Below are 12243 nucleotides of genomic sequence, written 5' to 3'. Positions count from 1 at the left end.
GGAGCGGTGGCCTGGCTCAGGGGGTGGCAGGGCCACACACTCAAATTTGGCCTACCCAGACTCCCGTCATCATGGCGGCTGGGCCAACCCTGAGGGGCGCTGGGACCCCAGAGGGTGCAGTGCCTGGAGCAGGGAGGCGAGCTCAGCCAGCCCTGTGGGACAGGAGCGGCCACGCGACCCTTTGAAACATTCTGGCAACCCAGTTGTGGGTCCCGACCCCTGGGTTAAGAAACCCTGCTCTGAGAGATATGGGGAGATGGGCTGGGCTGAGTGATGCTCTGCTGGGATCAACACCCGCTTCAGCTCCCCATCTATCTCCAGGGAAACATTCAGAAGCGGGCGGTTTGCGGACGCAGCGCCGCAGAGTCTCCTGCTGCAGTATGTAAGTGATGGAAGTGAATGCAGCCGGCCTGAGTTGTGTGAGCACCAATGAGAGCTGCTGGCTTTATTTACAAAGCAGCACTTCCAGCCGCTGGCTCCCGAGGAGTTGCCATGGCAGCAGCCTGGCTTTTAATATTTCTAACAGTAGCAGCTAGTAGGCCCTGTTTGTGCAAGGTGCTGTACGGCCACATAACCAACAGCAGTTCTGAGCCCTGAAGAGCTTATTGCCTAAGGTCTGGGCTACACAGGAAAGTTGTGCCAGTTATGTCCATGTAGTCGGACCAGTATAACCCCACCACCACCCCGCCAGTGTGCACACTCTGATTCTGGTAGAAGAACAACTTTTCTGGTTTAGCTTAAGCCCCTTCCCAAATACCACAAGCTAAATTTAAAAAAAAGCCACACACAGGAATGAGTGCCCGGATTGGGATGGGGCAGACGTTATGCCACTATATTAATAGTAATTCCTTTCGCTTATAACTGTAGCAGCTTAAATTTGCTCCTTGGGCTGTAGCAAAGCAAATATCCCGCCCACACAACAACTCTTCCATATAGAGAAGACAGACGGAGTGTGGAAGGTAGGCAAATCAGAGGCAGAAGCACAAGGTCCCACAGCAGGTCAGTGCCAGAGGTTTGGATAGAACCCACCATTCTGACATGTGCTCTGGCCCCTGGTCCCTGCTGTGTCTTTCATTGTTATAGGCCGCATTACACGGGAGGGTTCAGCGCCCACGTTCAGGCTGGTAGAACAGTCATCCCGCTGGCCAGTTTGCTGTAGTCCACAGGGCAGGGGAGAAGCTTGTAGGGGAAGAGCAAGTATAATCCAGTGCCGATTTCCCAAAAAATGAAGGAAGGGTGATCCTGGCTGTTACCAGCCCAGAAGGCCAATTTCCACCCAGTGTCAAACTGAGAAGGGGAACACCAAGTAACTATACAGAGCCACGAGCAATAAGCAGCATGATCGGTGGGTTTCATAAAGAAGAAATCCTGTCAGAAACTTAATTGCTTTGCTTTCTGGACTGAGATGGGGACCAACTGGCAAAGCGGCAGTTCTGCAGAAAAGGACCTGGGGATTACAGTGGACGAGAAGCTAGATATGAGTCAGCAGTGTGCCCTTGTTGCCAAGAAGCCCAATGGCATATTAGGCTGTATTAGTAGGAGCATTGCCAGCAGATGGAGGGAAGTGATTATTCCCTTCTAGTCGGCATTGGTGAGGCCACACCTGGAGTAGTGTGTCCAGTTTTGGTCCCCCCACTACAGAAGGGATGTGGGCAAATTGAAGAGTCCAGAGGAGGGGAACGAAAATGATTAGGGAGCTGGGGCACATGACTTACGAGGAGAGGCTGAGGGAACTGGGCTTATATAGTCTGCAGCAGAGAAGATAGCATTTCTTTGATTTGATAGCAGCCTTCAAGCACCTGAAAGGGGGTTCTAAAGAGGATGGAGCTCGGCTGTTCTCAGTGGTGGCAAATGACAGAACAAGAAGCAATGGACTCAAGTTGCAGTGGGGGAGGTCAAGGTTGGATATTAGGAAACGCTATTTCACTAGGAGGGTGGTGAAGCGCTGGAAGGGGTTGCCTAGGGAGGTGGTGGAATCTCCATCCTTAGAGGTTTTTAAGGCCCAGCTTGTCAAAGCCTTGACTGGGATGATTTAGTTGGTGTTGGTCCTGCTTTGAGCTTGGGGTTAGACTAGATGATCTCCTGAGGTCTTGTCCAACCCTCATATTCTATGTTTCTATGTCAAATGGATTTTAGCAAAGCATTTGATGTAGCGTCTCTTAAAGTCTTATTGGAACTGGCTTGGATAGAAACACTCGAAGAACTAGTAAAAGGCAAAACCCCAGGTAACGGTAAACCAATGTAGCTGGGGCAGAAGTCTATCCACATTCTATAGTGATGGCTTGTTAGCATCATAGCTGAGCTAGGAGCATGGCTAGAACACCCCATTCAGAACACAGACTGATGATACAAAACTGGAAGAAGTGGTAAGAACCAACCAGGACAAACAAATCCTCTAAAGAGCCCGAGAGAGATCGGAAACATGGGCAGAAAAGAAATATGCACTGGGAAAGACCCATGTGAGGATATCTGGGGGATGCTCCCTCAGGCACCTGACCAGTGCAAGACACCTGCGAGGAGCAACAATGCCCAAAGAGACAACAGAGGGACCATGGACAGCAAGTTAGACGGGAGTGGGCAATGAGACACGGCTGCAAGATGAGCCGGCGTAATATCCAGCTGCACATGCTTGGGCATCACAGCCAGAGCAGGGAACTAATAATCCCTGCCGCTCTGGTGTGACCGTTCTTAGAGCATCAGATTCATTTCCAGGCACCATATCACTAGAAAGATGAGGTGAATCAGGCATGAAATAGTGAATCCCAATGCCTTGGGACGAGCCTGGACAAGAAAGACAGTGGGGAGCATAGAATGGAGAACAATTCTTCATGGCTAAGGGGAGATGGAGCGGATGGGCTATTTGTCCTTTCCCATCTATGACTTCTGTAACAGAGGACTAAGATAGGACTCCATGGCATTATTTATATAGAGGCACTTTGTGACTAAGTGCACTGTAAACCAAGGGTGGCCCCAGTTAAAGAAGGTTCAGACCTGAAGAGCAGGGTTTTTCTTGCCTTGGGAATGCCAGGAAGACAGGTGCAGAAAACAGAGTGGAGCAGGCTAGTTCTGAATGACGATGTGCCGCTGAGCTCAGGAAAGGCGTCGCTGAAGGAATCAGGAGCTAGTGAGGTGAGCCGGGGAGACTGCCCGTCTCTGGCCCTGGGCGTGAGGAGCTGAGGTAGAACCGAGCCACCAGCTGCACTGCACTTCAGACTCACTCTCTTTTTAAAATTCACTGATTGCCTAGCGTCAAAGGCAGGCATAGCTGGCAGATGTGTTATAAGATTCTCCACAGAGCCCCGCCACGGTACCTCAGTCCTGACCCACAGTACCCCGGCCTGCTCCAGTCCATGCCCCTCCATCCCCATTGCTGCGCACTTCCACCCTGACCTACAGCACCCCTGACTAGTCTAGTTTTGGTCATCGCCAGGAACGTCACACTAACATGTCTGGTTGTGAGATGACTGTGCAGTGTGGACAGATGTTGTGAGGATAAGGTTGGCAGCTAGGAAATGCTGTACGTTTATCCACAGACCGACCACACACTCGTTTTCACCACAGATTTCTGTGTTTGTTTTTTCTCTTGTCCCCTTCCAGCAACGCCTGACAGAAGAGCTACAGACCATGGAGAATGGCTACCATGACAACCCGACCCTGGAGGTGATGGAGACCTCCTCAGAGATGCAGGAGAAGAAGGTGAACCTGAACGGGGAGCTGGGAGACAGCTGGATTGTCCCCATGGACAACCTCACAAAAGAGGAGCTGGAGGGAGAGGAGGACACGCATTTATAAGTGACATGAAACTCTACCAGCAAAAACAAAAAACAAAACAAAAAAGCAGCCCCAAAATGATCAGAGCCACAAGTGCCATCGCTTGGAGCATCCTGTGGAGCAAGGAGACACACTGGTGCCTGAATGCCCCGTTGAGGCAGGAGACCATGACTGGAGTTTGCTCTGGCCCAAACGTCATTCAATCAAAACATATTCACTGTCCAGACTAGGTTGTATTTTTGCTTCTATAGCGGGAGAGTGCCTGTATTTAAGCCTTGACTAGAGGAGACAAGAAAGTTCAGCTTCTGGCCATCATAAAAGGATGAGAGCTGACGGCCTCTTGCAGGGCTTCTCATCCTTTTCCATACTGGTACCCCTTCTGTCTAGCTGGATCTAGTATTATGGGAAGGGCAGAGTGGTCATGACCCCCTGCCCGGGCTGAGAACCCTGGATACAGAATGATCAGAAGCCTCTGGTGCCTAATGGGGTACTCCAGAAACCGAGTTAGCATCATAGCGGATTTGCCTTAGCGAAGGATGCTACTCAGGGTAGAAGGGCTGGAGGCAAAGGGCTCGCGATCTACTGTCAGCTCTTTGCTCTGCTGTCATGTGCATCACCTGGTGCCAGTGCCCAGTACATTGTGAGCCTCTGCATCCTGTTTGTTCTTTTTCCATCACTGCTCCCCAGGAGAAGGAGGATCTTTCCCCCATGTAAACTCCACCGTCACCTGCAGCTCAATAGTCAGACCTCCAGGTTCCACTCCAATCAAATGAGGGGGCAGTGCCATCTAGTGGTGAGAGCTTGGGGGTAGGATAATCGGGGGACTTGGGGGGGTCCATTCTGTGTGACCTCAAAGAAGTCACTTAGGTGTTCTGTGGTTTTGTTTTTCCCATTTGTTATATGCAGAGAAGCTTTAAAGTCGTGCCAATTATTAAGTCACAGGAGATAAGGGAAAGAGCAGCGACTGCCCTCATCCCAAGCCACATGATTGCCTGGTCATTTGCCAAGTCTCCCTGGAATCCCTATGGAAAATGCTTTGCATTCACCAAAGCTTCCCCCGCCACGCACCAGTGATCACTCCTGGGTCCCTAATACTCCCTCTGTCCTACATGGCCCTTCCTGGCCTGCAGTGTGACTGACACTGCAGATACACCCTTCCTTCAGGACAGGGGTGATGTTAAGGCTCCAAGACTGCACTTCTGCTGGGGTTTTTTAGCCATTGTAGGTAGATGTTGCCGTGTTATGTTGCCTTCTCAAGCCATTAAAATGCAGCATTTTTCAGATACCATAGTGTCCTCACTACAGCGAATAAAACAGAGTTATTTAATTCTGGGCTGGACTCGTGTCCATAAACAGGCTAAGCAAGAGGTACCTGCTCTGCCTCTGCCATTCAAATGAAATTCCCAAGCCCGTTTTTTTAGCTCCTAGCCCAAAGGTCATAGAAGTTTAAAGGGCAAGTGCGTAGGAAGCTCACCACTTATTTAGGGAGGGTTGCAGTAAGGGTCCTTAGTGAGATCTGCATTTGAAGCAGGACTGAACTCCCTGTTTCATCATTGTAGCTAATGACAAACTCACTCAAAACGCGCCTTGAAGTTTCTCACCGATGATAAAAGGCATCTAACAGCAGGCAAATAGGAAACTACCATCTTGATGGTGTGGTGTGCAGGCAGAGTCCGGAAATGCAGTTCTGACAAGAATGTATGAATGGAAAGGAGAGATTCAAACTCATTATGTAAGGCAAGGGCTAGTGCTGGGGAGAAACTTAGTGAAGTAGCTGCTGTTAACCCAAAAATTCTCTTACACACCTGAAAATCTGTCATGTGCCAGAACAGGGCTAGCCCCCCCCCCCCCAGCTCTGACCCTGCGGCATCACACATGCCTTCCTAGGGGGAAAGCGTTAGTAACACCGGCAGCTCTCAGAGCAAATCCAGTCACTATTAGACAGCAAAACGGCAACAGGCATTTCTAGAAAGAGCCAAACCAGTCACCTGTTCCATGGTGGGCAGTAATCGCTTCTCTCATCAGCGAATCACTGCAGGTTTCCTTTAAGGACATTTGTTTCACTCCTGAGATCAGTCAGAAACACTGCAAAGGCCCCCAACACAGGATTAGAAGAAAACAGACCGAGGCTGTTTTACAGACCGAAACTGACCTGCTGAAACACACACGAGCAATCTCCCTGTGCCATAAGCAGAAGAATATGTTAGGGCCCAGTGGAACTGGGAACCTAAAGTCGGTGCCAAAATTAGAGCTGGTCTGAGTGAAGAGAGCTAGTCCCATTTCTGGCAGAGTTTTGTGCAATCAGTTCATTTGAAAGCTCTACCAAGCTGCAAGGGAAAAGAGAACTCAGCAATCAATCAGGGGAGGAGCTCGCCCAATGTCCTATCCAGATCCAGTTGGCACGGGTGAATTTCTGCCAATTCACACACCTAGTTGAAATCAACAGATTTCAAAGGTAGGAAAGGTGAATGAAGGTTGCATCAAGCTCTGAAGGCTTGACTTAATATTTAATCTAAAACGTTACAAGAGATACAAACTGCAAAGCCTCAAACAGATGTGCGTATAGGATATTTTCTTAAATATGGAGTCAGCTATTGTGAAAAGTTAATGTAAGTGCAAAGAAAAGCACATGGATAGTGTTCTCACCTGCATGCAGACAGTTCCCTCAATTCTGTTACCGTTTTACCTCTCAAATGAGGCTGGTATTACTGGTATGTCTGGATGGCCCCTCTAGTGTTTCTTCTTTAAAAGCCTGTGTTTGCTGATTGATGGTGCTGAGATGCACGCTGAAAAGACTTTACTTCAGTGGCAAATCCGGGGCTGGATTTGGACATTCAGACCTTTTTCTTTAAAAGCCCCACTGCTCTGGGCACTTTGCAAAGGTTTATTAACCAAGGCGCCCAGGAAAAGGCCATTTCACTAAATCCACTCTGCAGCGTAGCGTCTACTTTACTTTAGAACGATCACAGCAATTTCTCACGAGCCAGCTGGGTTATGGGTTTGCTGAAGGCATAGAGAACTCACCAGTGAGCTACGTCGGGCAGGTGTCCTGGCGCATGTTAAAAGTGTAACAGCCGGGATGAACAGAAGTGCAGGGTGTGGAGACTACATCTCCCAACATGCAGTATTCTTTTGATCTGAGCCACCTAGTCACTTGGATCAAAATGTGCTGGGACCTGTGGTCCCTGTAGGCTGCACCTCTGTATTATAGAGAAGGGTGGCTACACTCTGCTCCTGCCTATGCATAATTGGGGCTGCAGGTTCCTCTGCTTAGCAGCTCCCACAAACTCATCAGTCACCTATAAATCAAAAGAGAATTTGCTTTAGCTTCTGCTTGTAGCAGAGATGAAAGGGCAGCTATGAATTGCACAAACTATTGTTTTGTGGCCAATTTGGTTTACACATTCCACAGCTAAGGTGTTCATGAGATTTTGCAGCGGGGAAGCGTCAGTGAAGCAAAAGCCACCTCTTCATGTCGCCACCTTAGGAGGCAAACAGTTTGGAAATCACCTACCTATTGATTTGGATTGTGCCAGGCAGGGCATCTAAACCTGCGAGAGCCTTGAGAGGTATCAGCAGAAGGCAAACCACAGGGAGCTGCACTTAAATTCCAAGGTCATGGTTGCTGCGGTCAGCCTAGCATCACTCACGTTAACACAGTACAGCGCTATTCCCCCTCATGGCTGGGCACCCTAGAGCAATTCTTAAGTGTTGCCCTTGCTTGGGTCATGGGCAGGGATGGACCAGCGGATAAAGTATGAGCAAAAGGAGCAGCGGCATTAGCTTGGGGGCAGTTGCCAAGTCAAGCTACTGTACAGATTCCAGCCACTAGAGGGGGCATCGCTGCTTTAGCCTGAAATACACCAGGATTGCAGGACAGATCAAAATTTCATTCCAGGAGGTGCTGGGGGAGGGAACAGAAGAGTTCACATTTCTGAGACACTTTTTTTTTTTTTTTTTAAGTCTGATCTAGCGGTGAGTTTGCAGGGTCTGTTTGTCTCCCTCCTCTCCCCTAAGACCCATCATCATCCCAGGGCTGGTTTGTCTACAGGAACTAAACCTGAGCAAGTTCTGAATTTCTTCCCAGATTTCTTATTTATCAAGTCTCCCTCCAGCACAGGCTTAATTTTAAGAATCTGCAAAAGGCGTCACCGAAGGCAAGAAGCAGAAGTCTGAGCGGGTACAAGAAAGAGGGTATTTCCCCATCTGAAACTCATCTAGGCCCCAATCCTGCCATCTGATCAGCCCCGGCAGACCCTCACGCCCACCTTGCAGCTCACCGAAGTGGAGCTCGGGATAGGTGCAAGGAGGATCCTTGTGTGGCTCATGGCGTAGGGCTAGGGTGCTGGTGCTGAAGAACCCATTATCTGTTTCAGACATTACGACAGAGCCCCGATAGCCCTTGGGCTGGCAGAAGGGCTGGTTAAATCAAAGGGATTTTTGCCTACATAAGAACTTCAGACCAATGTTTACAAAAAACTCCCCAAGCCCCAATAATTTATCCTTTTCTCTAAAAAGGGCTCGACTTTATTTAGGCTCCAAATTTAGGTGCGTTTTAAAAAAAAAGGTTTTCACAGTACAAAACCCAAAACGATTACTTCTGCTCTCTCTTTTCAAAGGGACACCATCCACTTTAAAACAGGAATCACACTTCTGGCCCTAGGTTTCAGAGTAACAGCCGTGTTAGTCTGTATTCGCAAAAAGAAAAGGAGTACTTGTGGCACATGAGAGACTAACCAATTTATTTGAGCATAAGCTTTCATGAGCTACAGCTCACTTCACTTCTGGCCCTAAACACTGTACTCTCGACTGTTGCAAGGACCATCTTGTTCATCTTCTGTAACGGAAAGCGATTAGATAATCATTTTTCCTCTGCCTTTTCAGTTTGTTCGTGATCAAGTTCAGTTTCCCTGTGTAACCAGCCTCTCTTATTTTTGTGGGTCTTTAACACAACAGCAGCAGTGAGAACATTTTAAAAGACAGGAACCAGATTTTGAAACCACAATAGGTGACAGGAAGTCGCGTGGGCAGGTGTCGTGGTAACAAGTTACTTTAAACAGGCTCAAGTGGACCGTGTCCCTTTAATTTAATCTGCACCATTGTGAACCCAGAGACTGTCATGTGCTGGATCAGGAAATGCAGAAAATGAAAATAACCTCCTTCATTCGAAGGCAGTGTGGTTTGAGGACAGGGTATTAGACTGGGAGTCTGGAGATCTAGGTTCTAGCCCTGGCTCGGAAACCTAGGGCAAAACACTTCAGGGTGGATTTTAAAAGGTATTTAGGCACCTAACTTCCATTGGTTTCAGTTACAAGTGGGAGCTTGCCCAGGATAACGGGGAAGTCTCTGAAGCTTGGGACATGCTTCCTGAGGTAGGGGAAGTATGTAACCCAGGCCTGCTTGATATGTTCTGTCCACTTCTAATGGCACCGAGACCATCTAGAGATGTATGAGTCTGCTACAGCCTCACCTAAGCAGCACATGGCTTTTATCTCATGCAGTAGAGGCTCATACACTAAGCCTCAGAGGTCCCAGGTTTCATCCCACCCAGGATCTGTCAGCGTTACACCCACGTACCTTTAAAAATCTGGCCCTTAATCTCTGTGCTCTCAAAGTGTAAAGTTTCCAGAAACAGCATCAAAGTCCCATTTTCAAAAGCAAAAGACTCTTAAGGAGCCTTACTGTGAGTGAAAGCCAATGGGCCCAAGGTGCTTACATGTCTGACACGTACAAATATGGGAAAATATTACCCAAGATCCTGATCTGTGAATCCAGGGGAATATTTACTCTCGTTGGTAGAGCGGGTTCGGATTTATTGAGGAAGAGAGCTATGCATGGAGTGTTACACATTTCTCTATCCAGGCCAAGAAAAGTGCAGAGCAGCAGGAATGGTGAAAAAGTAACAGACTTTTTGGAGTCTCAGGTGTTAATCAGCCGAGGTATTCACACAGGTTAAAGGTTAGGGGGGAGGAAGGGATCTCGACCAGAACTGAATACCCAGTACAAGGAATCGGTAAACTCTCTGATATGAAGTAACCCTTCCCCCTTCTCTCATACACTGAAAGAGTCTGAAAAGTGGTAAACAAGTGTATGTTCAATATGTAAATATTACTGCTAGTGGTGTGGCAATGTACTTAGCACACTTTGCATATTTGTGCACTGCTTTGGGGGGGAAATAAAGCGAAGGTTCAGAGCCCAGTGCTCTGCGAGCAGCCCCACTGAAATGGCCAGGAGTACTCACACAGGCAAGTATTTCTTCGCCTGCAGCAGGGGGATGAGAATCTGACCCAAACTAAGGGGATGTTCATTTCAGGCTATAGCTTGCCAATGGGAGCTGCAGATTAAGATTTGTGGTAGGCCCAGAAGACTTGCTGTGTTCTAGGGGGAAGCGGGATGGCTAAAGCTGACCAACAGTGGCCAAGTGACAGGCTTTGAAGCATGCTGTCGCATTAGAACAAGCAGCTTTGTTTTCATATTTAAACAGGCTCAGCCTGCTGGTGTGATGATGCAAAAAGCCTTAAGAAGCTAGTCTCAGCATTTCCAATAACTTTCATAACCATGTTGATTCACAGTTGTTCTAATGGACAACTCAGCCATTTGCAAGCTTGTGTGGCTGCCCTTTTACATAATGTTGGGTCTCTCTTCTTGTTTGTGCCAAGGAATCTTTAATTGCAGGATATCATCATAAAGGCCTCAATTCAGCAAATCATCCCTATTCAACTAACTTCTTCTCTATGTATGTTCTTATACCATGCTCATCACCAGAGCACCCGAGTGCCTTCTGCCACGTGATGAACATCTGTCTCGTTCTCTCACCCTAACCACAGGCGAAAACCACACGTTTAGGCATGGTAGGATGTTTTTTGTTTTGTTTTTTAAATATACATGTTGCTATTTATGTTAGAGGAGGCAAGATCAAAAATATGCGCCTTGCACTTGGAGCAGAAAGTGGTTCTCAGCTTTAAGTGCATGCTTAAGCCCTACTGAAATCAGATCTATACTTAACTGCTTTGCTGAACGGGGTGCAGAGACCTGATATCACAGATTGGAAGAACACGGTGCAGGCCCAGGGCCTGACACTGAAATTACAGGTCTCGGTCAGAGCAAACAACATTGCTCAGCAAGCAGTGACTAAACATTTGAAGGGGAATTGTGAAATTTATTTATTTTTCCATAACACCATATTTTTAAACCACAAGAAACTTAAAATATAGATTTTTTCCCCTCCCACTTTTTAAATAAAGATTTCCTGTGAAGAATGGAAAGTGATGCAGAGTAGATCATGTTCTTCAAAGTCCGCTAGGAAATAGGAGAACTAGAAAATGCAACTTTGAGCATATTTGGCCTTAAAACTTCATAGTATAATGTAGCCATAATTATGTGTTAGACCAAAAAAATGAAAATCCTCCCAAAAACAATAGCTTTAACGTAAAGATACACTGTACAAATAGAGAGTGTTACCTTCACATTTTGGTAAGACAAGTTCTTGCAAGACTTCTATTTTCAGAATCATAGAAGGAAAGTGTAAATAATGCATATTTTATGCTCATAGCCATATGCCATGGTCCAGCTGACAGGAGGTTTATATTACTGCCACCACAGAAAAATTATACCCAAAACAGACTGTGGGGAGGGAAAATACATGTTTAAAGAGGCTATTTTGTTGTTGAATGTTTCACATGTACACAATACAGCTATCTTGTGTGCTGTAGAGTGGCATCTCTCGTAGGGACAGGAGTCTGATTTACACTGGAAGTTACTGAGCAACTGGATTGTAGAGATTATAATTCTTGCATTTTCCTACAAAATATATTTTGAAGACACCATGTATTTCTGTCAATAAACATTCTTGTGTGTAAAACACGACTTAGTTTTTGGTTGGGGCGAAGGGGGTACTGCTTGCGATAAAGGAACATTGCCACAAATGAAGCATAAATTGCCAGTATATTTCCAATATTTAAGATTGCTTTGAGTTAAACATCCCTGACACAGGGTCCACTCACTGTGAGTGGCACCGCCTGCTGGCCACCCTGGGAATGAACTCTTCTAGGGTTGTGCTCTCCCTCCAGTGGCATCTTCTCCCCATCCTGCCTTGCTCTGCAGCCCCTACTCACTCCCAGATCTGCAGTTTCCTCTTCATGGCGTGGCTCTCCTGCCAGGTCACTAAGGTCCTCCTGTTCTGGGGAATTCAAAGTCCAGACCCACTGGCTGGCATAGCCAAGCCCTTGCCACTTCCTAGTGGCTGGGAGGGAAACCCAGACCCATGCTCTACACTGCATTCCAGCCCAGAGACCCTATAACAAGCAGCCACAGTCCCTGTACAGTCCTACGTCTTGCTGCTGTTTCCTTGGGCCTTTTCCTACTTATATGGCTTCCCCCACTCTGTATTTGCCAGCCTCCAACTCCCTCCACTCAAAGAGGGACTGCAGCCCTTCTCAGCAACAGCCCCCATCTGTAGCCAGCTACCTGGCT

At 47.5% G+C, this 12243-nt stretch overlaps 1 protein-coding gene across 1 annotated transcript in view; it reads left to right on the top strand.

The window, feature by feature from the left end:
- Nucleotides 1-6097, top strand: part of PODXL (podocalyxin like) — an 89623-nt gene extending 83526 nt beyond the window's left edge. Inside the window, exon 11 of the mRNA XM_073328856.2 lies at nucleotides 3598-6097. Within this exon, the coding sequence (XP_073184957.2) occupies nucleotides 3598-3792 (195 nt within the window). The 3' untranslated portion in view covers nucleotides 3793-6097. The remainder of the gene's footprint in view (nucleotides 1-3597) is intronic.
- The last annotated feature ends 6146 nt before the right edge of the window (nucleotides 6098-12243 follow it).

The sequence above is a fragment of the Lepidochelys kempii genome, chromosome 1, assembly GCF_965140285.1.
Source record: "Lepidochelys kempii isolate rLepKem1 chromosome 1, rLepKem1.hap1, whole genome shotgun sequence".
Taxonomy (NCBI): domain Eukaryota; kingdom Metazoa; phylum Chordata; order Testudines; family Cheloniidae; genus Lepidochelys; species Lepidochelys kempii.
This window is presented reverse-complemented; position numbering and strand designations above follow the sequence as displayed.